Source organism: Rhamphochromis sp. 'chilingali', assembly GCF_963969265.1.
Source record: "Rhamphochromis sp. 'chilingali' genome assembly, chromosome: 1".
In the NCBI taxonomy this organism is placed as follows: domain Eukaryota; kingdom Metazoa; phylum Chordata; class Actinopteri; order Cichliformes; family Cichlidae; genus Rhamphochromis; species Rhamphochromis sp. 'chilingali'.
The window spans coordinates 49,731,414-49,755,038 of NC_137929.1; the positions used below are offsets into that span (position 1 = coordinate 49,731,414).

At 41.5% G+C, this 23,625-nt stretch overlaps 2 protein-coding genes and 1 long non-coding RNA gene across 4 annotated transcripts in view; all 3 read left to right on the top strand.

The window, feature by feature from the left end:
* LOC308401828 overlaps positions 1-23,625 on the top strand; it is a 226,244-nt gene that overhangs the window by 184,821 nt on the left and 17,798 nt on the right. The gene's annotated exons all lie outside the window — the stretch shown is intronic.
* ttc29 (tetratricopeptide repeat domain 29) lies at positions 404-10,443 on the top strand. Its single transcript, XM_080889219.1, has 12 exons — positions 404-478; positions 944-1,035; positions 2,059-2,145; positions 2,717-2,776; positions 3,771-3,934; positions 4,113-4,289; positions 5,600-5,812; positions 6,948-7,033; positions 7,997-8,088; positions 8,388-8,511; positions 8,644-8,733; positions 9,039-10,443. Exons 2-12 carry the CDS (start codon positions 962-964, stop codon positions 9,204-9,206), a joined length of 1,335 nt encoding a protein of 444 aa, XP_080745345.1. The 5' UTR covers positions 404-478; positions 944-961; the 3' UTR covers positions 9,207-10,443.
* slc10a7 (solute carrier family 10 member 7) lies at positions 10,710-23,487 on the top strand. Of its 2 annotated transcripts, XM_080889537.1 has the most exons (13): positions 10,710-10,954; positions 12,721-12,803; positions 12,898-13,034; positions 13,641-13,716; positions 13,798-13,836; positions 13,965-14,000; positions 14,667-14,750; positions 14,829-14,994; positions 17,473-17,524; positions 18,006-18,079; positions 18,428-18,573; positions 18,688-18,739; positions 20,618-23,487. In XM_080889537.1, exons 1-12 carry the CDS (start codon positions 10,855-10,857, stop codon positions 18,706-18,708), a joined length of 1,014 nt encoding a protein of 337 aa, XP_080745663.1. In that variant the 5' UTR covers positions 10,710-10,854; the 3' UTR covers positions 18,709-18,739; positions 20,618-23,487. The 2 variants fall into 2 exon arrangements, with proteins under 2 accessions (XP_080745663.1, XP_080745662.1); XM_080889536.1 differs by lacking the exon at positions 18,688-18,739.

Sequence of the window (23,625 nt, forward strand, 5' to 3'; positions counted from 1 at the left end):
AAAGTGCTTTATAAATAAAATTGGCTTATTATAATATATTAAATATTTGGAAAGATTTTGATCAGAATTGTTTTTTAAAGTCAGTGAAGCTTCTTAAAAATTAAGCACTCTCTGAGATAAAACTGTAAATTTACAGGGAAAATACTGTCAGACTTTATTCCTCTTCATTCTGGGATTAATGCAAAAGAAGAAAAGAAACTTACCTGTTAGAAGAGAAAGAAAAGAAAAAAACTGGACTTTATGAAGTTTTTGTTAAACAGTTTATACAAGATACACATGAAGTCACCACGAAGACAATAATAACAAACCCATGGAATAAATAAAATTAATACACACACAAAAAATGATTGTTTTTAATGGGACCACCTGACCGGAAGCAGTTCAGCTCGTTGCTCTGGTCGACTTGGTTCGGTGTTGTCATAGTGACGAAGTTGAGTGTGCTGGCAGCGTGGAAAGTTTTTCTCTAATAAAACTGGCGGTGAGTTCGTGTTTCTGCGCTTCTTTCTCCGTGTGTTACATTTAAAATCTTAGCAGGGTTACTGTTATTTTATTTTATTTTGTTTTTGTTATTCCGGTTTAATGACATTAGCTTCACGTTCTAGCTTCATTCCGGAGCTTTTCGGGTGCACCTCACCCGCTTCACCGTCACGCGCAGCTGGTTGTGTCTTTCTTTCGGTAATTCAGGAGCTCTGCGTGTGTTTCTAAAAAGTGCAGCTGTAAATATCACAATTAAACTCCAGAATAGTCTGCCTAACTTATTCTCACTTAAATTATTGTAATTGTATTTAAACGACCTGCGCTCTTTGGTGACCCTGTTAGATGCAGCAAAACTGTTCAAATCAAGATAAAAACCCTGTGATTTTAGAAGAGGCATCAGTGTTAAACTGATTGCAGTTCATGCATAAAGTTTTCTGTGGGGTGGGATCCTCTCTCTCTCCACCAGGTTGACCTGCAGGTGAAGATGAACACAGCTGTTGGGTTTCTCCCTGAAATTAATGCCAACAAAAGCAAACAGAGGAGCAGCACTTACTACAGGTAAGGACCGCCTGCAGGGCAGGAAAGGGCAGAGAGCAAGGAGGATATCTCACCCTATCCCTATCACCTCCTGTCACATCATCTCTCTGCATGTCCTCTGTTATTACATCCACAAATCTTCCTCTTTTCCTCCTTTTTCTTTCCTGGAACACCCACACAGACATTCTCGTGACCTTGTCTTTACTTCTTCATCAAAATCAAAGCAAACATCACTTGTGCTTATCTGTGTATTCGCTAAATACTAGGGCAAAGTATTCACTGCTTTCTTTATCAAAGATATTTCATAGTGCTCAGGTAATGAAAACAAGCACCACATAACTGACAGGTTGTTGTATTACTGATGTGTTTTCTGTGTCATGCCATAACCTGCTGATATGCTTTACAGCTTTGACAGCATGGCATTAGCGTGAGGACAGAAGTAACCCTCAGAGTAAACTTTAACCTCACTTTCAGTGTTCGGTGCAGCTCTTACAGCTGCTGGTGGCTCTCTTAAAGACAGGGTGGAACATAAATACGCCCTTGCCTTTTTACGGACAGAAACAGGAAGTTGTAATCAGAATATGTGGCGATTTACCCCGCTATCAGATGTATTACAGTCATCACTTACTCCATGTGCATCTATTGTGTTTCAGTGTCATTCATTTCCCCTTACTATTAACAGATGAACTGTGGCACTATTAAAGAATATTTGATTTCCTTCAGTGATGACTGAAGTATTCAAACAGTGTTTCCTCAGCATAACCAAAGCGCTCCACCTACAGAGTGTGCTTAGAAAGCAGCACTGGTGCTAACTGCAGGTCTTTGGAAGTAATTTCCACTTAAGGCTTCTTTGTTTAGAGCAGCACTCAATGTGCTGGAGAGCGCAGTGACATAACAGCAGGGTATCAGTCTCTGAAGTAATGATGGGAACTCAACTTCCCGTGTGTGTGTGTGTGTGTGTGTGTGTGTGTGTGTGTGTGTGTGTGTGTGTGTGTGTGTGTGTGTGTGTGTGTGTGTGTGTGTGTGTGTGTGTGTGTATTTTAGCAGGATGAAGCAGACGAAGGAGTCCCTCAGAGCCAGACTGGGCCCGGCTCGACCAGCAGACAGTCTGACCAGGAAAGAAATCGCTCTGTGAGTTCATCCTCAGTGTCACTGGGTGGATTTTAACACAGGCACCACCACTTTAATCACCATTTTATCATATTTGATAATGTCTCTGGTTGCAGTAGTGGGCACTCATAGGGATCATTTTATGCGAGCGTGCTCAGAGCCTGCAGCTGAGAGCCCAGCTTAGTAGTGAAAGTTTATAACCACCATCGTCGCCCTGTGATCTCTGACTGTGGTTTGATATTTTGTGGAGTAAGTCCAAATCACTTTTATCTATATAACGCCACATCACAACAACAGTTGCCTCAAGGCGCTTATTGTAAGGTAAAGACCCTACAATAATACAGCTAACACAAAGAAAACCATAGCACAGCTCTCAGGTGTACAGGTGCCAGTCAGCAGTTAGTTTAAGGAGTTAGAGATGTACTGCTCAGCAATCGTGACCGTGAAATCTGAGTGGTGTGAGTGCCCCCTGCTGCAAAGAGAAGGGCTGCCGACTGATTTTTCTCCTGTGACACGCCCACACTGAGCTGCCTAACATGGTCTTCCTCCTCTCTCACATCTGTAATCTTTACTCCTCCGTCTCTCACATCAGGTTCAGAAGCAGTCCGAAGCAGAGCATCTGTGTGCGGCTGCTGCAGGAAGGCTTCCACAGGTATCTGTTTCTCCGTCAGCAAGATAAATGTTTAATGTCTGACTCAAAAACAAGATTCTGCAGTCGCAGGCTGATCGTTGCAGTTTTGCTGATGTACAAAAACAAAATTACCGTCAGTGTGATCAAACACTCACAGACATGAAATACATGTTTTTTATAATGAAGAACTGATTGTCCATCAGACATGCAACACATTTCGTTATTTCACACAGGACCCAACCAACACTGCTTGTTTCCTATTTTCCTACAGCACCCAAACGCCTCAGAGCCTGCTGTTTTCCACTGTACAGTGATGTTAAATATCTAGCTGAGCTTTTCCTTCATGCCATCAACACTTTCTGGGTTAGAGACCCCCAAACTGCACAGAGTGGCACTTTTTAAGTCATCTTATTTTGACAGCAGCTCTGAGCTCTCTTAAGTTTGTTAGTGCTGGAGACAGGTGTGTGAGATTTTCAGGCTTTGTTAAAATCTGCAACCAAAGATAAAACCTTCTCATGGTGTACGTCTCAGTTTCAACAGCAACAGTGCATTCATTTAATGTCTATGACACAGGGGGAAAGAGCCGGTACTCTGGAGAAACCTTCAAAATGCATTTTATGTTTTGTTTCTCCCCCACATGTTGATACCAGACTCATCTCACTGCTGTGATTCCTCCCGTGTTATATTGAATCTCTGTTTGACGGTTTGTGGCTGATGCAGGCGCGGTGAGCATTTGAAGTTATTGCTATCAAAGACAATCTGACTTGGAGTAATTACTGGCTGCAGCAAACTCCAGTTTCCCTTTGACAGGATCATGAGAAATAGACTGTACAACAAACATTATAAATAAAAAAGAATTCATGGAAGATGGAGGCTTCCACAGTTGATGTTTAGCTTCAGTGCAGCACATTTCTAACAAACAGTGGACTGGTGCTCTGACATGCTTTTCCCAGGTGGTCATTCCAGTTTACACAAAGTTAAAAAGATCCCCCAAAAATGTCTTTCTGTCATTCAGGTCGTTCTCTGAGCTCGTCTCTCTGCTGCGCTCTGATCAGGACTGGAGGGCGACGGCTGAACCGGGATCACTCAGGCTTCGTGCTCCTCCTCTGGTGGAACAAAGACACAAAATGGAGACCATTAGCCAGCACCTGAGCTTGGCTGAGGAGGCTGAAAGGACCGGTACACACACACACGCACACAGAGCCTCGATTCAATCCTTCTGATTCCAGTGAGGCTTCATTTAGTGATTAGATCAGTGTGTTTGTGTGTCAGTGACATAATGAGTGTAAGGTTATTGTTGGTAGAACACAGAACAAGACTGCGTCCATGGTTCAGGACCAGGTGACTTCTGTTGCAGGTATCTGGTCCACCGTCTGCGAGGAGCGTCTCCTTTTGGGTCGGTTCTTCTCAGACCCCGAGGACCTCTGGCTCCGCTTCTACTTCTACCACAGCTGTACTGACAGAGAGAAAGGGAGGTTCTCCAGAGCAGCCACCGAGGCCCGGGCCTGCCTGACTGAGCTGTACCTGGATCGAGGTGCACACACCGAGTATAGTGACAGTGAATGATCAGAATCACAGCACTTTATTAATCCCTGAGGAAAGCATGTGGTCACAGTTGCTCCAAGACAGTAGAAACAGTAACTGACTAATCTGAATTACTAACGATGACAGTGAATAATGAAACTCTCTGACTGTCTGCTCTTAGTCTGTCTTAACGTCCAAGCATCCATTCAGCCTCAAACTTGGCTGGTTTATTTCTGGTGAGCGCAGTGCCAAGGTCGAGGTGATTTAGATGAGCAGCACTAAAAACTGCGACCAGTAAAACCTTGAATCACATTCAGATTAAAAGAAAGTCAAAGCTGATCATGAAGTTTTGTTTTCTTCTGTGTTTCATTTTTATGTGAGACTGAGTATCACCTACAATAAGACCTTATTTAACTTGCATTTGCAGTGGAAGGTGTGGCTTCTCCTTTCAGTTTGATCCTGAAACGTTCATTGTAAAAATTAATCATAATTACAAACTTAATCATTTGAATTATTGTAAAATACCAGCCAACCTTGCAGTCCGTCTGTAATACGTTTTAGGACCACTGTTGCCCGCACTGTGGGAGTGTCTAGTGCTCTGCTCTGTGTGTAAGTGGAGATCCACAGATGCACACACAGGCATACTTGTCCTTCACTGACACTGATGCATTAGTCTCTTACCTAAAGAGGGCAGTTGTGTGTTGGTCCTTTGTGAGTGTTGTAGCTGTGTAGTGTCACCAGGGGGCAGTGTTGAAAAGATAAGATCCCCTCTTGCTTGTGCTGTTATTGGTCCTCGTGATAAATTACAACATACAACACCCCAACCATCGGACATCCCTCTATGAGCAAGCATTTGGAGACGGTGGGAAGAAAAAACTCCCTTTTAACATGAAAAAACCTCCGGCAGAGGAAGCTTCAGCCATCTCCTGGTTGGGGGCGACGAGAAGAAGACAAGACAAAGAACACACTGTGGAATAAAGCCTGAGATTAAAAATAACTCTAACTCAAATTAATAATTTATTGTGACAGGGCGGTGCAGAGAAGACAAGAAAGATGGAAGACCGACCTGAATGCAGCCCTCTGTGTTAGTCTTATGGCGTATAGGTCACCTGATTGACCCTGTGAGCTAAATCAGCACTCAAAAAATGAAACATTTCTTCACTCAGATGATCTAAAACTCAAGCTTATTCCCTCAAAACCAGCTACATGTTTGGTATTTTTATTTGATTTAGTTGTTTTGTTGCTGTTTTTTCTCTTTATTTTCCTGTGACGGTTGAACTCATGTTCCACCCACTCTTATAAAAATGCCACCTCTCTCAGGTGAGCTGGAGGAGGCGAGGCAGCAGGGAGAGCTATGCCGCAAACAGGCGGAGGACGGCGGCTGGCTGGACTCAGACGGTCGGCCCCTGAAGCTCCGGGCCTGCCGGGATCTGTGGAAGATCTACAGAGAGCTCGCGGAGGCGCCGCTGGCCGCCGAGGACCACAAGAAGGCCCTGACGCTGCTTCACGAAGGCAACAGCAGGGCCGCGGAGTGTAGGTCGAACCAGGGCTAAAAACACAGTGAGAGGCAGCGCATCGGAGTAATCTGTGCACGGAAACACACACATGTGTAACATTTAGATTAAAAATAGACCGAGGAGGAGGTGTTTGTGCTGAGAGGATCACAGTGAAGGCAGAAGCAGAGAAATATTCAGCAAAACAACGAGTACCACGTTTTCAGAGGGGGTTAAGAACTGGTCCTGACAGCTACAGAGTTTGAAATGTTTATTCTTCTGAAGAAGGAGGAGATTTGTCTGTTTATTTATTCTGTTTATTAAAATAAATTACAGGGTTTTTTTAACCATAATCCAAGCGAAAGCCTCAACTCAGTCGCCAAAAAGAATTTAATTTGTGATACATCAGAAGAATCGAGCCGAGACACTCTTTATAGTATATATACTATAAAGAGTTCATTTACGTTACGTTCATTTAGTCCAGTTTGTTATTCGCCTCTAAACCAGCCTCTAGTGCTGTTATCCATCTAAATCAGGGGTGCAAACATAAGGCCCGGGGGCCAAAACTGGCCTACAAAAGACTCCACTTTGGCCCCACTGGACAGTTTTAGAAAACACAAAGGAAGGCTTGAAGTTTGGATTTTTAACTGTGTTTTCATAAGTTTTACAGCTTTATGTTTATTGTTTATTTATTGATATTGATGTCTCCCATTCGTGCTACACCAAAGAAATTAACAAATATATAATTTATGTTGAAAGCTTTGTGGTTCGATATAAACGTTAATAACACCACACTCAGTGACCTAAAGGTCAAAGGTCAGAAAGGTCTGAAAATCTTGTGAATGCGAGACAAGTATTTTCAGTTGATACCATGGGTGTACCTACTACAAGGTTGAGGGTTATTGCTGGGCATTTGATAAACAAACATCTATGATTATTATTATTTTTAAAGTATTTTTTTACAAAAATCCTGATGATTTTACTTTGAAAATCACAGGAAGAACTTTGAATTCGAAAACTAAAACCTATATATGGATAAATTCCTCAATAGAAGTCAGGCCTGCTAAACAGACATCAGATCGACTCTGCTTAAAAGATCCTTTAAAGTGAAGCTTTCATATGATCACAGAAGATTAGTGTTTATAACGTGGTTTTTATTTTTACGTCTGTTTCAGCTGAAGACAAACACATGAAGGGGGAGGCGGCTTTCCAAGTAGGCCTGGCCTATCAGAGAGCAGGAGACCATAGCACAGCCAAAAAGGTACCAAAGATTGTGTTTGACTCTGCTGAAGATATAGATACAGCTGTTACTCAAAGACGTGAACAAAGTGTCATAAACGTTGGAGCAAAAGGTAAAGAAAATCAAGGGCTCGGGGAGAGAGGGGAAAACACGACTCGATAAAAAGGAGGACAGGATGATTTATACCCTGATGAGGAAAAGGAGAGAGCAGAACAAACAAGCTGGGAATCAGCAAGACAGGAAGTAAAACTCACAAAGGACAGTGAAGAAAATGGACTTTCAAAGTAAAATAGGAAGAAAGCAAATGCAAACATTAATCAGAAAAGAAGAGGGACTAAACAGTAACAGAGAAAAAAGGGAACACAGGAGGTTAATGAGATTAAGGGTGGTTTCCAGGAAGTCGGAACTTCTAAGTTCCCAGTCAGAATTTTCATAGGCAGACACCGAGCATTCTCCATCCACGAACAAGCTGCAGCTGCGTTTTTTAACTGCAAAAACACAAATATTATGCTGCATTACTAATGATGCATGAGTGGCTGTGTTTACTAACTAGAAAAGCAAATCCAGTTTTTCACGCTTTTCCAGCTTTCCTGCTGGAATACAATAACTCAGGAGGGATGTTACTCCTGACGTCTCACACGCGGCTTTGAAGTAAATGGAATAAGACTGAAACCAGGGAGACAGATTAAGAGGTGTTAATAGTAAAACCCAAGAACAGAAAATCAAACTCAAAAACACAGAACCCGAGGGAAAAGGCAGTTTAGGTGGGACTATTTTAGGCTGCGGATGAATCCACATGTGTGTGGTGTAGGCAACAAGTCACACAAAAGAGCCACTTACTGTGTTTTTAACAGATTTCAGTAAAGCCCCATTTCATACGCACATCCACCCAAAAATTATTCAACTGTGTGTGTGTGTGTGTGTGTGTGTGTGTGTGTGTGTGTGTGTGTGTGTGTGTGTGTGTGTGTGTGTGTGTGTGTCCAGTTCTTTAACACCAGCATGGAGATTTTTCACAGCCTAGACGGCACAGACAGAGCGGTGAAGGCCTGCATAGCTTTGGCAAAGTCTCTAAAGAGGTACACAGACACACACACACACACACAAAAGTGTATTATGGTGACTAAAACTGAATTAAATAAAAATAAAAAACCACAAAGGAAATTTCTACAGTTTAAGTTAAGTTTATCAGCACATTGTCTGGAGGTCTCTGTGCAAATGTGAGTCAAGTAACCTTCTTGTAGTCAAGTGTTCATTTTCCATCTTTGTGTGTGTGTGTGTTCGTGTGTTCGTGTGTGTGTGTGTGTGTGTGTGTGTGTGTGTGTGTGTGTGTGTGTGTGTGTGTGTGTGTGTGTGTGTGTGTGTGTGTGTGGCACAGCGAGGGATACTTCGAGGAGGCGGTCGCGTGTCTGGAGAAGTTAGTCGCCATGTCTCGTAGCAGCGGACTGCATCACAGACTGATCGACGTTCATCTGTGTCTGGGAAACATCTACTTCAGCAGGGTACCAATCACACCCCACAGTATTCAGTGCAGGAATCAATAACCAATCACACTGATTTATAGCAGCTGAAAAATGTTAGCTTTGCCTCGTAAACACCTGGGCTTGCTTCCCCATCTCTGTGTGTCTCTGTAGAGTCAGTATGTGAAAGCTGCTGAGTACTACCTGCAGGGCTACAAGGTGGCCTGCACCACAGAAGATGTGGCTCGGCTGCAGAGAGCGCAGGTCGGTCTTTTCTTTACGTCTTTAGCAGTCAGCCGTAAAAGCCTGATGAGGTATCCGTGTCACACAGTTTGTGAATGCAATACCTCGGGAACAAGGATGACATGTTACCTCTTTTATACACAGATAAAAATAGAGTAAAAGATACACTTGTGCATCCTTCATTAGAGTCCTTCAGCCTGTGAACTTTGAGACCTGTGACTCAGGAAGTAGTCATGAAGTTAAATTGACTGAAGAGTCTGAGGACAGTTTATGTGGATCCAGATGTCGACTGTAAGGCCGTGACCCTGCTGCTTTTCCTCCATCAGGTGTTGGTGGCCTCCGCTCACGCCCACGCCACGAATGGAAAATACAGCGCCAAACTTACCTCAACCTCGCCCGCCGCTCTGCAGGCGCTGCTCGCCTGGAAGGTGAAACGAGGACGCAAGGACCTCAGTGTGGATTCCGAGGACTACTACTCTCCTGCCTGGTTTTAACGGGCCGTCGTTTGACAATATGAGGGAGAGAAAGGAGAAGAGTTACCTGTTACCGTGAATAAAGATGAAACCCTGAAACATCTGCTGTGTGCTTTGTCGAGGCCAAACGTTTTGGCAGCAGCACAAAGTTACTGTTTAAATCTTTCTTCAGATGTTTTTTTTTTCATGTGGCATCGAGATATCATACAGATGTGATGGAGTGAAGAACAATCATGAGCATTTCATAACATGCAAAGACTTTTATTCATAAACAAATCAAATTTATACAAAGAGTCAGTATTTACAGGGCTGAGCCTGTAAACTTGCTATAGGTATGAATGGTTGTCTGTGTTAGCCCTGCAACAGTTTAGCAACGTGTCCTGCATCTCGCCTAAGACTCGTTTTTACTGTCATTCAAACATTTGAAAGGAAGGAAACACAGATCACAGTAATGAAGCATGCTACCAAAGACTATAGGATGCTATATGATAGCTGGGATAGCCTAGAACATCTACGGTCGTTTACCCAAATCTCACCTCTGTATAGTATCAATTAAAAATAAGAGTGAAAAGGATAAACGCTAAACTAAAGATGGCTCCTTTAGAAACCTTTCCTTCTCTCGCACTGCACCGTGGTTTACTTTTCAATTGCATCAGCTGAAGGCCATCATCCACAAAGAAATGTACAACAGTCATAATAATGTCATTACAAGGACGCTCCTTATCACACGGGTCTAATCACAGCACGTCACGAGATCCCTTTTCTGCATAGTTAACAATGTACTACAACCACACAGTTCATCTGTACTCAAGCACTTGTAATGTTTTAATGTCAGTTTAAATACTCAGTGTTAAAATTTACTTTTATTGACTTGATATATAGTTTGTTTGTCATTGGTTATTGTTCATAAGTCTTCTATTAAAAGTGACCTTGACTTTTTTAAAAGACGTTAAATACTGAATACAAAACTGGTAAGAAGAGAAATGGACATCAAAGCATGAGGTTTGGGATTTCAGCCTTATTTACATGTTATATACTGTTGTTCTCCAAGTCAATTAAAATTTGTCTTTTTTTTTTGTACAAACTTAAATTTTTTAAAATATTTTTATGACTTGTTCACCTAAAACAATACCTCATTATCACAATTTTCTAAATATATTTTTTTTTACATTTTTTAAAATGTTTTCTATGATTATTTGTTTATAGTTAAATAAATGGCACATATTTTTAATAAATAACTTTTTAAATATCTACTAAAATGTGTTAATGTTATACTGACCCTTACATCCATTGTTTCTTTACCTGTTTCTTATTTATAACAGTATTATTCATACTTTTACTTGTATTGTGTTTTTTAACCTATAAATAATGAAACTGTATCCTAACATGTAATCTTTTATTGACATTTTTTCAGATTCTGATCGTTACACGCATGTTGTGGTGCTTTTAGTAGTGTTACGGTAATGAGTGAGTCGGTGCGTCTGTAATCTGGTCTTTACGGCTAGTTTGGGCCCATGTGTCCGGAAGCAGCCTCGGCTTCCTCTGCCTGTGTTTTGTGACGATAAAAGCTTCGTAGAAGAAGCGCCGGAGTTGTGGGAACTTCTGTCCCGGCTGCTGTGACCGTGGGGGGCAGGCAAGGAGAGCCGGTGGACCACCGGCGAGCTGAAACATGGGCCTTGTGGCGAGGATACGAAAGGAGTGGTTCATCGTCGGGATCGTGCTGGTCATCTTATCGGCCAAGCTGCAGCCCAGCATCGGAGTGAAAGGAGGTGAGAGGGTCGGAAGTTCATCACTGAAGTTCAATGGTGTTGCTTTAAAATGTGTTCACTCTTTGAATGACTCTAAATGAACAAATATTCCGTTTATTAAGTGGTCAGTTTGGGGCATTTTACTGCCAGGCTGTGAAAGAGTTTGCCATCCTTTTACTTCTCTCTCAGGGCCAAAGGTGTTCTTTCAGGTAAAGACTTAACACCTTAAATCAATCGTTAGGAGTCACAAAATAAATCGCCACAGGCTGATTTACCTGGAAACTTTTGATCTTTCATAAATTAACAACTTCTAGACTTTATTTAGCGCTGTTTCCCCGAAATTTGAAGAAAAGTGTGGACTATCAACTTAACATTGCATGTTTCTGTGAATATGACCTGAGCCGAAACAAGGTGCAAATACTGTTGGTTTTATTTATAACGTAGTGATGTAATGAATGGAGGTTTTGTCAGACTTTAACAAAGTGTACATTTCAGGATTTTCTTTCAGTGGAATGTTCCCCTGCATGCTGGCCCCGGGGCAGCAGGCTCTACGTCACAGTGGTTCCTTGTGTTTGTGTGTGTCTCCCTCCGTACCTGAAGTGCCGCTGTAGTGACACGTTGCATTCAGTAGGTAATGTCAACACGTCAACCCAACTCCGTGCTCCGCTCCGCGCTCATGTGTGCGCGTCCACGAGCACGTTATTGGCATCTTTAATTACTCCCAGTAAACTAAGTGAGGAGAAAGCATAAGCATTGATAACTACAAATCAGCCGCCACCGGAGCTGATAACCCCTCCGCTCATTTTCCCTGTAGATTAGATAAGACGCCACTATCGGTGTGGTGCCTTTAGGCGCTGCTCGTAAACGCCGGCTTCAAATATCAGTGGGTTTTCTTGCTCGTATTTGCTGGACTCTTATTTTAACGTGTTACCATTGACTGTATATAAAAGATGGTCAAATCCATTGTGACATCACGCATTTTGAAGTCTCAACTTCATAACACATTCACAGATTACTACAGTGTTTTTTCAGCCAGTTTGCATGTTGGGCATCCCAACATGGAATGTTGATGCTTTGGAAGTATGACATCAGCACAGGTGTGGTGTGTTTTTGTTTCTTTGATTGTTTGTTTTATTTGCTGCTGTTGTGTTGAAAACAGTTGCACCTTAGTCTTGTTTCAGCTAAAAGACATGCAGCTCTCATCTTTTGTAAACTGCGAGCATGGATGACACAGCTGACTTGGAGGCAGAAGTTGTGGTGCGATCAGTCTTTGTTCAGTTATATATGAAGTTTAAAACAAGGTAGTTATTGAAGAGTCAGTGCGTAATCTGGGATGATCAGTTAACTAGCCTCCAGCTGGTTATCCAGAAATGATATGAAATGCCATAAAAAGATTGATTCTAGCTAAAAGAAGCTGGTAAAAAGAAAATAACAATGAACCCGGGAGTGAACCTTGTGGAACCTCACAGGTCATACAAGCAACGTAAGAGGAAAATCTGCACACCCTAACAGAGAAGGTCCTTACAGATAAATAAGAGGAAAACAAGTCAAGAGCTGAACCAAAGACACCAACCGAAAGCTAAATCCTATTAAGGAAACTATTATGTCAACGTCACAAAGGCAGCACTGAGGTGAAACTGCACCGGATGTGAAAACCCTTTTAATCCATACTGCAGTAAAAACAGGTCTCCACGCAGAGCTACAGAGAGCAGATGGCTGCTTCCTCTCCCTGCTGTATTACACAGACTATGTCACATTTGAAAATTTGATCTGTTTCTGTCTGTCAGGTCCTTTAAAACCGGAGGTCACCGTAGCGTACATCGCCGTCTCGCTCATCTTCTTCAACAGCGGCCTGTCGCTAAAAACGGAGGTGAGCTGCTCCCATCCTGCTTCTGTCCTCAGTTATGGAACATGCAGTGTTGCATTCAGGTGCAGTTTGGAAAAGTCTCCGTCTCTGTGTGCAGGAGCTGACCAGTGCGCTGCTTCACGTGCGGCTCCACCTCTTTGTTCAGTCCTTCACCCTCATCTTCTTTCCACTCGCCGTTTGGCTGCTGCTCAAGGTGCTCTCACTGACCGCCATCGACCAATGGCTGCTCAGAGGGTAGGACTCTGTGTGTCTGTCTGTGTGTGTGTGAGAATGTTGTTCTTTATTCTCACAGTACCTGGAGGGCTGGCATAAAGACACACATTCACAGATTACTACAGACCCAGCTCCATGTGTTTGTGTATAATGTGAGACTTCCCTCTTCCCAGAGAAACACCAGGAACAGGATATTTTATTTTTTTTCACAGTTTTGTTTTGAGGTCCGTCCAAGTGAAGTCATCAGATTAAAATAAATAAAATTGTATCATCAGTTGTAAATAAAATATAGATTTATAAGATCTGTAAACATTTTTTCTATGTGGAAGCAATTCCAGACTTCAGATGGCTCTAAACTCTTTATTTCAGGCAGTTTTTTTCTGATCTTTATGACATCACAGAGGGGACATATTCCTAATATGGTCATCTCAGTCTCACACAAGCCCCTCCCACCTGCAGACCTGTTTGCGTGACATCGTATTGCATTGTTTTGTTTTGTTTTTCTCATTTGTGAAAAACATTCCTCCATCCTCACAATTTCCTCTGAGGAGGCAGGCAGTGACTCAGATCTGTTTCATCCTCATCCTCCTCTTTCTTCTTCACCCTGTGGTTGTTGTGGTTGCCTAGGTTACAGACGGTGAGCTGCATGCCCCCTCCGGTCTCTTCCGCCGTTATTCTCACCAAGGCTGTCGGAGGCAACGAGGTAACACAAACACAAAGATTAGCAGGTCAGATTAAACCTGCAGTGTCACCAAAGTGATAAACTGAGTGCGTGTTTGTGCAGGCCGCCGCCATCTTCAACTCTGCTTTTGGAAGCTTCTTGGTAAGACAGGTTTTTTTTCTGTTTCACGTTCCTTGGAGGATTGTGACTGTAATGAAGCGATCCTGCAGTAATGAACGAAGAGTCAAAGCTGTAATCCTGATTTCTCTTTTCCTTTTTTCTCCCTGCAGGGAATCGTCGTCACTCCTCTGCTGCTGCTGCTCTTTGTAAGTCCCGCCTGCCACATGACGCCTTATGAGGCTTAGACGTTTGTAAGGACGTCCTGGTCGGGTTATGAACATAAAACAATCATAAACAGATCCATGGCAACCAAACCGAGACATAAAACAAGCAAAATGATCACTTTTAAATTACAGACACGCTACAAGCCAGTCCTGCTCCAAATATGAAGAAAGTGAAAAATGGATAAATTTAAACTTTGTTTTCGATTTGTTTGATGTCCAGATAAGAACATAAATAAGTATGCATGCAAAGTAAATATCTCTAAACACAAAAAGAGCTCGAAAAACCACAAATGAGCTAAAATAATCACACAAAGCAACCATAAAGAGATTTGAAATGACCGTGAGGACATTAAACACAACTGAACAGTCACAAAACAATAAAAATGAAAATCAGAATAAAATTAGAACCAGAAGAGCTTAATAATTACGAACGTACGAATAATTAAATAAGTTTTTATTTACCTTACTTTTAAAAGAAAAAAGACACGACGCAACCAAGGGTCATAAAAATGAAAAGTAGTCATAAAATAACTAAAATTAAGCACAATTTTTTTTTTTTTTTTTTTTTTTTTTTTTTTATGATCAATATTTTGTGCATTTCTTGTGATAATATTTGTATTTATTTATTTTTTCCTCTTCCTCCTCCAGCTCGGCTCCTCGTCCTCCGTTCCCTTCTCCTCAATCTTCTCTCAGCTCTTCATGACGGTGGTGGTGCCTCTGATCCTGGGTCAGGTATGAAGCGGCGCACGTCCTGAAGTCTTGGTCTAAAGTCTGAACTCTAAATCGGCTGATTTGCTCGGTTGTGCGCAGGTGTGTCGCGGTTTCCTCAGGGAGTTTCTGGAAAGGCAAAAGCCCCCGTTCGGCGCCATCAGCAGCGCCGTCCTCCTCATGATCATCTACACCACCTTCTGCGAAACCTTCAGTAACCCCAGCATCGAGCTGGACCCCACCAGCCTGCTGCTGGTCGGCCTTATCAGTCAGTACACCTTCTGCGTGTCATCAATGGCAGATTAATGGAAATCAAATGTAAATTGTAAATTTGAACTAAACTATCAGAGGAAGTGTTAAAATAATGGTGCTAGCGCTGAAACGCTGAGTAAAGTTGAACTTTTTAAGCATCCCTGAATACATTTCTCCTCGGTTACTCTGAGAACTACCAAAAGTTCAAGTGGACTTCATGTTATATTCACTGTAAACTGAAACCAGTGGCTGAGAATATGAGCTCATCTGGAAAGTGTTACCGAGGTCAGAGCTGTTATCCCACAGACTTCTATAACACTGGAAGCCTGTTTGCAACCACAGTATCATCCTGTCCTTAAACTGCCGACTACCGAATTTATGACTGAAGTCCTGAATCTTCCTTTTCTTTATGGCCCGTAGCCATGAGCTCATAAAGTTGTCAAGGAAACTGCTAAGCACATAGATCAAGGCAGATAAGGGCTGTTTTCCCACCAAGCTGACCCAGCTGATCTCAATAGATTGTTCAAGAGTTGTTTGCTATGTTGAACACGATTTAACCCCTGGTTGCTAGAGAAGCGTACACTTCCTGATTGGTTGGCACTGGTTTCTGGACGTTTCTGGCTCTCGTTAAAATCAGTGGCAGAGAATGTGCTGCACCAAAAAAAACAAAGATTGTGTTGGTTAAGCTAGCAGTTTGCCAGTTTTTGCTGAATCAGCGATCTTCCCCTGCTGGTCATTAAAAATAATGCAGGTTGAAGACACTTCTACACTGGCTTCACTTTTCACACCCAAAAACTACCTCTATCTGTTCAGATGACATTTTTTCAAATGCTCCAGCATACCGGCCACCACCCAATGAAATCCTTCACTTCCATTAGCCATTAGGCATCCCATGGTGTAATTAAGCCACATGAGATGTATAACCCCTACAGAGAGTTCTGGGTGTGTACCCTGACGTCCACTTTCTGAAGTGAGGCATCCAGAAGAGATCCTGATCAGATCCTTAAACAGCTGACCACAGGACTTATGACTGAAGTCCTGACTAATCTTCCTTTTCTTTATGGCCCGCAGCCATGAGGCCGTAAAGTTGTTCTTTTATGTTTCCCATAAAGGAAACTGTCTGCTAAGACCGTTTTCCCATAAACATAGGTTAAGCTGACCCAACTGATCTCAAGAGATTGTTCAAGAGTTGTTTGCCATGTTGGACATGATTTAACCTCTGGTTGCTAGGGAAACGTGCACTTCCTGATTGGTTGTAATTGGTTTCTTGAAGTTTCTGGCTCTCAGTAAAATCAGTGGCAAAAAAGAAAACAAAAAACTCCTAATGATTGTGTTGGTTAATTTAGCAGTTTGCCAGGTTTGCCAGTGTTTCCTTCTACTAGTCAGTAAAAATAATGCAGATTTCAGGAAGCCCACCTTCCAGACCTGGAAGGCACGTTCAGTGGTTTTATCTCTGTGTTGTTTATTGAGGTTAGCGATAAGCAGGTTCAGTTTCTAAAATGATGTTAGCTCATGTTGCTCGACCCCGGGGCCAGGACTGAGTATAATCATCAGAACCTGATTTCTTTGAATGTTTAAGTAATTACAGCCACTGCAAGCATCTGGTAAAGGATTTAAAAAAGCCTTGAGATTCCCTTTATTTACAATCCGACTAAGTGTGATCTACAAATAAAAATATCAGAAAAGAATAAACAGAACAGTAGTCAATGTTTCCCAGTTGACTGCTCTAGTTTGTATCAGCCACTAGAGGGCGCCAAATGACCATAAAATCTCTACAGCTCTCGTCCAAATCAGCATTAACTGGATTTAATCCTAAAGTTTACCTTGGTAACTAGCCAAGCTAACTTAAAAGGAAAGAAAACAGTAATCGCTGAATATAGGAACACAATACATTGAGATAAAATAAACAGTGTTTTGACTGAACACATAGAAACATAGCATAGAAGCATAGAAACAGTATATATAGACTATTAACGTGTACAACTATTCCCTCACAAACAGTGTGGTGTTTTATTTTACCCCTCAGGCTAGCTGGTCTAAAAATGAAAACTTTCAGAGACAATGTGTAGAACTAATACATCTCAGTATCCATACATTTTTATTAATTTAGAATAAAAATCCATGATAAATCATAAATGAACAAACTCACACAACGTCTTTTACAGATGCTTAGTACAAACTACAACCGCTGCAAAGCAGCTGCAGTGTAGAAGAACAGATACTGGTGAATCAATCCAAAAAAGGGCTAATCGAAGAACTCAATACTAAACTAATCAAATCAACCGTTACTGAAGGAGTTACTGAAGATTTCCACCACAGAGGTCACTCCACAGACTGTTAGTAATGAATGGACTGTTTTTTATTGTTCTTATTATTATAAGATCTAAAACAATATTTTAAAAAGAAAAACTGCTAAAAGTCCATCTAAATGTTGATTTTAGCTTAATATGAAATGAGAAGTTAAATTTGCCTCTTTTTTTTTCTTGCTCTGCAGTTTTCTCCATCCAGATCAGCTTCATGCTGCTCACATTTGCCTTTTCCACCAGGTAAGCTTCCTCCTTCTCAACCTGTCCTTTTCTTTTCTTTTAATATTCATTATATTGATTATTTTTACATAGCTCTGCCCAGAAATGTGATGAAATGTTTTTCTAAATATATATTTTTTTAATTACATTTTTTAGTAGCATTAAGTGGCTTTCAGCATTTATTTCTTGTAGTTTTTGTCATCAAGTTACTTGCAGAAGAATCAGTATTAAACCCTTAATGTGAAAATTAAAAACAGAAAAACGACAACTTTGATCAAATCTTAAATTTTAAGATTTCATTTCTTTTTTTTCACAGTTTGGTATTCACACATTTTATTTTTATACATTTCATTTATTCATCATATTCTTATCATTCCATGTATTGGCTCCCTAAAACAATAAGAACTGCTCCAACTTTTTGCTCTGGGTGTAAAGGTCACCACCTGCAAACCGTCTGGAGGGTGACAGATGGCACGTTTTAACTTCCTGTTTGTCTCTGCAGGCCAGGCTCCAGGTTCAGCCCCGCGGACACCGTCGCCATCATGTTCTGCTCCACACACAAGTCTCTAACCCTGGGTGGGTGCACATCCAGATTAGACGCTCAGATTTTGTGTTAGAGAGAAACTTCACATCAAAGTTGTGTTTGAAGAGAGCTCCTGCATGCGCGCAAAAACTTGTATAAAGTGTCGGGTGTCTCCTGAGAGCTCTGTGGAGTTTTAAGTTAGAAAGTAAAGAGAGGAGAAGTTAGAAAGAGCTTCTGAGGCCTGTGAAGCTCTGAGCTCGGTCGTGAGCTCTGCTGCAGGTCGGAGCTGGCATGAAGTGAACAAAGTCATCTCGTCTACGCTGCATCTCATTCTGAAGTCTAATTTTAAATGCTGGGTTAGCTTTAAGTCCATGAGGTCTTCCTTATTTATTTAATCACAGGTATCCCCATGTTAAAGATCGTGTTTGAGGGCTATGAGCACCTGTCTCTGATCTCAGTCCCTCTCCTGATCTACCATCCGGCTCAGATCCTGCTCGGCTCCGTCCTCGTGCCGACCATCCGCAGCTGGATGACCAGCCGGCAGAAGGTACACACACACACACACACGTGCACTTTGAGGACGATGTTAAATCAAACTCTCCTGCTCCTCGGCGTGGCGGCTCCATGCCAACACTAACCTCTACACCTTGTCCCCCTACAGTCTAGTCTGTTGTTGCGATAAGGCTGCATGCCAACACTTCTGTCTGACCCGAGTGAGTAAGAACGGACGGAAGAGCAAATTCAGTTATTTTTGTATATAATTTCAAAAAAATCTCTACTGTGGCTTCCCTGGGTTTTCTTTTTATTTACAATATGGAAGCCCAAAGTGTTCAATATTGAATACATGAAAGAAAAATGAATTATAATAATAATATTCAAGTGTGACTGAACCATGAATGTGGTATGTTGTTTTCTTAGTAATACTCTGATTTATGAAAGCCCTTTACTGACACACTGACAAACAATTTTCCTTTCATACATTTTGTACAATTTTAACTTTTTCAGCTTGAAATTTTGTCTTTTTACTTTGTTTATTGTTCGTTTGGGCATTTAAAAAAAGTCAGCTGTGTAAGTCCCATTAAAGTTAACAATATACTGCATCTAAATAATTATGTAGTCTCTGTTGAATATGAGTCACTACAGAACAAACAAGAGGAAAAAAAAGATCACGATCTGTGTCATTAAAAATCAAATTCAAATACAAATTATGTTTTTAAACATCCATCCATCCATCCATCCATCTTCATCCGCTTTGTCCGGGGCCGGGTCGCGGGGGCAGCAGCCTAAGCAAAGAGGCCCAGACCTCCCTCTCCCCAGCCACCTCCTCCAGCTTATCCGGGGGAATACCAAGGCATTCCCAGGCCAGCCGAGAGATATAATCTCTCCAGCATGTCCTGGGTCTGCCCTGGGGCCTCCTCCCGGTGGGACATGCCTGGAACACCTCACCCAGGAGGCGCCCAGGGGGCATCCTTGTCAGATGCCCGAACCACCTCAGTTGGCTCCTTTCGATGTGGAGCAGCAGCTGCTCTACTCTGAGCCCCTCCCGGATGGCCGAACTTCTCACCCTATCTCTAAGGGAGAGGCCAGCCACCCTTCGGAGGAAGCTCATTTCTGCCGCTTGTATCCGCGATCTCGTTCTTTCGGTCACTACCCACAGCTCGTGGCCATAGGTGAGGGTAGGGACGTAGATCGACCGGTAAATTGAGAGCTTCGCTTTTACACTCAGCTCCCTCTTCACCACGACGGACCGGTGCAGCGTCCGCATTACTGCAGCTGCAGCCCCAATCGTCTGTCGATCTCCGGCTCCCTTCTCCCATCACTCGCGAACAAGACCCCGAGATACTTGAACTCCTCCACTTGGGGCAGGAACTCATCCCCGACCCGGTTTTTAAACATGTTTTATTCAATTCATTAGAAACAAAAAGAAAATAAAGCATCAAAGTGTCATTAGATCAAAAAAATGTGGGCTTTTTTTGTTTATTTTTAGTTATTGTTTTCATTGTTTTTACAGTTTTGAATTCTATTCATTTAATTTATTTAATAATTAAATGTTTGGGTTTTTTAGTTTTTACAAAATTTTATATGCATAGCTTGCATTTTGTTTGTCATCATGCTACTTCCATAAGAATGAGCTCTATTAAACGCCATTATATTCACATTATCCCATGTTATGTTGTCTGTTTTATCCACATATTTAGTTATTTAATATTGAACACTTTGGTGTGCCACTATCAGATGAATAATTCTTTTGCACATTCTCTTTAATTCTGCGCTCTGGGTGCAACAGCGCCCTCTGGTGTCAAACGGATGTTGTGTTGTTGGTGGGACATGGACCTTTTTGCTTCACTTCACAATGTTTATGAAGCTGGGTTTCTCTCAAAGTTAATGACGCACGGTTCAACGTTGTGTTTGTACAAGCTTCAGCTGCCTGTTATAAGTGTGCTGCTAGGGTGGGGAAAATGAGTAATTGGCTTCATGTTGTCGGTCATTAAATAATTCCAGAGTTTTCTTTGTCCTGTTAAATGACTCGTCTTTTGTCTAATGTTTTTCTTCTCAATCTTTTCTTTCTCATGGCTCTTGTCTCTGTTCAGGCGGTGAAGCTGTCAGCGCTGCAGCCCATCTGACATGAAATGTTGGCTTTTGTGAAGTTACTGGTGTCTCATACAAAAGGGAACTATGGTGGAGGATTGCAGTGGTCACACGTGCCTTATTGCTACCAATCAACGAAGACCTCAGCCTAGCGGAAAGAATGAGAGGAACCGCGTGCCTCAGTTCTTTTCTTTCTATGATGAGGAAGGACTCCTCTTTCCAGCACATATATTGTTTTATATTAAACTAAGTGCGAGTTCTATTTTTATATGGATTTTGGAGCCAGAAGGATGAAGTTATTTGGACCAGTCTTTTCTCTTTTCTGCCGTTTTCAACATTTTTCTACCTTCCCACTAGCGGTCGCTGCCTGCGTCAGTGTTTGTTACATGGACGATCTGGATTATCTGATACTTAATATACTGTATTGTAACAGCCAATTGGATTTTTGACACTTTCTAAAATGCCGTCTGTCTTACAAGTAGTTTTTTGGTGGCGTTTAGTTGAGTGGAGGATGTTGGTACATTAATACTGGAGTAGTGAGTCCAAGTTTACAGGTCAAATTTTTTTGTAAATGACTTGGTTCACTTGTTTCTATATGGCTGTCTCGGTTTAATTCCTGGCCTGCTTCCCTCAGATTCTAACCAAATCTGTCACCCATAAGGGCATTTATGTCTCGGACCAATAAGGAGAGCTTTGGGCTCTCAGTAAGGATCCTGTTAAATAGTAACAAAGCACAAAAAAAGCAGGAATGGGTAAAGCTGATATTATTGTTTGGTATGAGATACCTGCCAGTCTGTTGTTATTGGCATTTAATATTGCAAAATTAAAAAAGTAAAGAGATGGGGGGACAATTTTCTTACAATGTCTTGACATTGCAGATTTTTTCCTGGGGGGCACTCTGCAACGTTCCTGTTGACACGCGCTCCACAAACAATCGGAGCAGGCAGGACGTGAACAAGTAAATAAATCACCAGATATAAGAAATGTTAAAGAAAGTGAAAGCAGAATATCAGAGTTTTAAACCACCAAATATCAGAATCAGAAATCCTGCATCACTCAAGCTCTAGAATAAAGATCTAAATAAACCTCTGAACATAGCTGTAGAATATGGTATTATCTAAGGAAATAATATAGCTGATTATGTCTGTATATCACACCAACCAAAGTCTACAGTAAACACGTAAATGTTTTTTGGGAGGAAAAATCTAGAACTCTAGAGTCTTAGAGTCCAGGTCTAGAGTCCCTCCACACTCTAGGCTGCTGGGCTCCAGAGCTGCAACTTTAAAATACAATAATAGATTTCAGACCTCTAGAATCTAGATTTGCATAACAAAATTTTGTGACATGAGGTCTGGAGCTGCTTCACCTTATTCAGAGGTATGACAGCGAATGAGTTATCTCATTAGAACAGCAGCACATGATATTCACTAAAACGTTGTTCTAGTCCATCTCGTTCTGTGGACCAAACCGAAATGCACACCAGTGAGGAGAAAGGGTGGGAATTTGCTCAGGGGAACTTTGGTAGTATTTTTCTATTTTGTTCTTTGCTCTAACGACTTAGCCTTACATCCTTCTGGTAAATTATGACAACTCTGACTTCCATTTTTCTTTAAGGGCTTTCACGCTACGTAATAGCACAACTCCATCAAGCCTCAGAGGACACACTGGAGGGCCTTACAGTAGCTCTGTGCTCAGCTAACTCTGTATCTGTTGTAGCTTAAAGTAGTGCTAGCATGTTAAAATTACCGTCACTATCCTTTCTAACACTGAATTACAGATAGCAGCATCATGAGGTTTTGATCCTACTCTGCTTTGTTGGTACGTCACTACAGATGCCCGTTGGTTTTCACCACCATGCTGCTCAACCAGTCAAATCCAGAAGTGAGCAGATTGTATTCAGCTTCAGTCCCACATTACAGTATTTTTTTTAGTCTGTAGTCGTCATGTGTACCTAACCTTACACTGGAAAAAGAAGAAACCACACATTGTCCATCCTTTGAACTTATTTCTATATCCAGGAGACTCCTGTTACTTCTGGCTCACATTATCACCAAGGATGCAAACATAGCCTGTGCAGTCGCAATAACAACATTAATGGGACATATCCTACAATGAATTACAGCATGGTGTTTCTGTCTTATATTATTAAAGTGAATTGAAGTGATGGACCAAAAACCTGCAATACCTATTTTTAAACCACTTGAGAACAGTACAAGCAACTTGTAAAGTTGTTTTCACAAAAGTGACACAATCCAAGTCAGTGTCATTAAAATTTCTAAGCAAAGTGTTGCTTGATTTAACAGCAGACACCAATATTCAGTTGGAGTGGAGCTCATGTCCGCCATGTGACGCCAAGTTCTTTTATCTCTTGCTTTGGTCTTCTCCACCTATGAAACCTTAATTACACAAATAAAAACAAAAAAAAAACAGCTTGCAAAGTTGACATTTCAAAGTATTAGCTCAGATGTTTGAAAGTTGAAGTTAGAAAGTCAAAACTTTGAACTGTGGATGGCTTTTTTTTTCTTTTTCCAGTAGCAGAAATTAGCTTTTGTATCCACCTAAGACTGTAAAGCCTCCAGTCTCCTTTCACATGATTGTTGCCCTTTCAAAAAGATGTTAACATAGTGTTGAAAATACTGTATGAACATTTTGGCGTCTCTGACGGAGAATGTCACCACATTCACTTCAATTCTGAAGCCTTTACAGCACAAATGTCATTTCTTATGTCGTCCAGCTTACAGTTAGTCTCTGTTCAGTCTATTTGCAGTGTGGTTGTTTTGTCATTGTAATTTATTGTGGGGAGAAAACAATGAGTGGGATATGTATGTGTCTGATTTTTGTTTGTTTTATTAAAGAAGTTTTGGGAATTAAACACAAAAAGGCTTTCTCTTTGTAACACAGTACCACATTTTGAGCAGAGAGTATTTCTACACACCCTACTAGCTGTTAGAAGTACCTGGAATGTGTTTCTCTTACTTCTTTAACAAAGTCTTAACAGCCCTAATGAGTG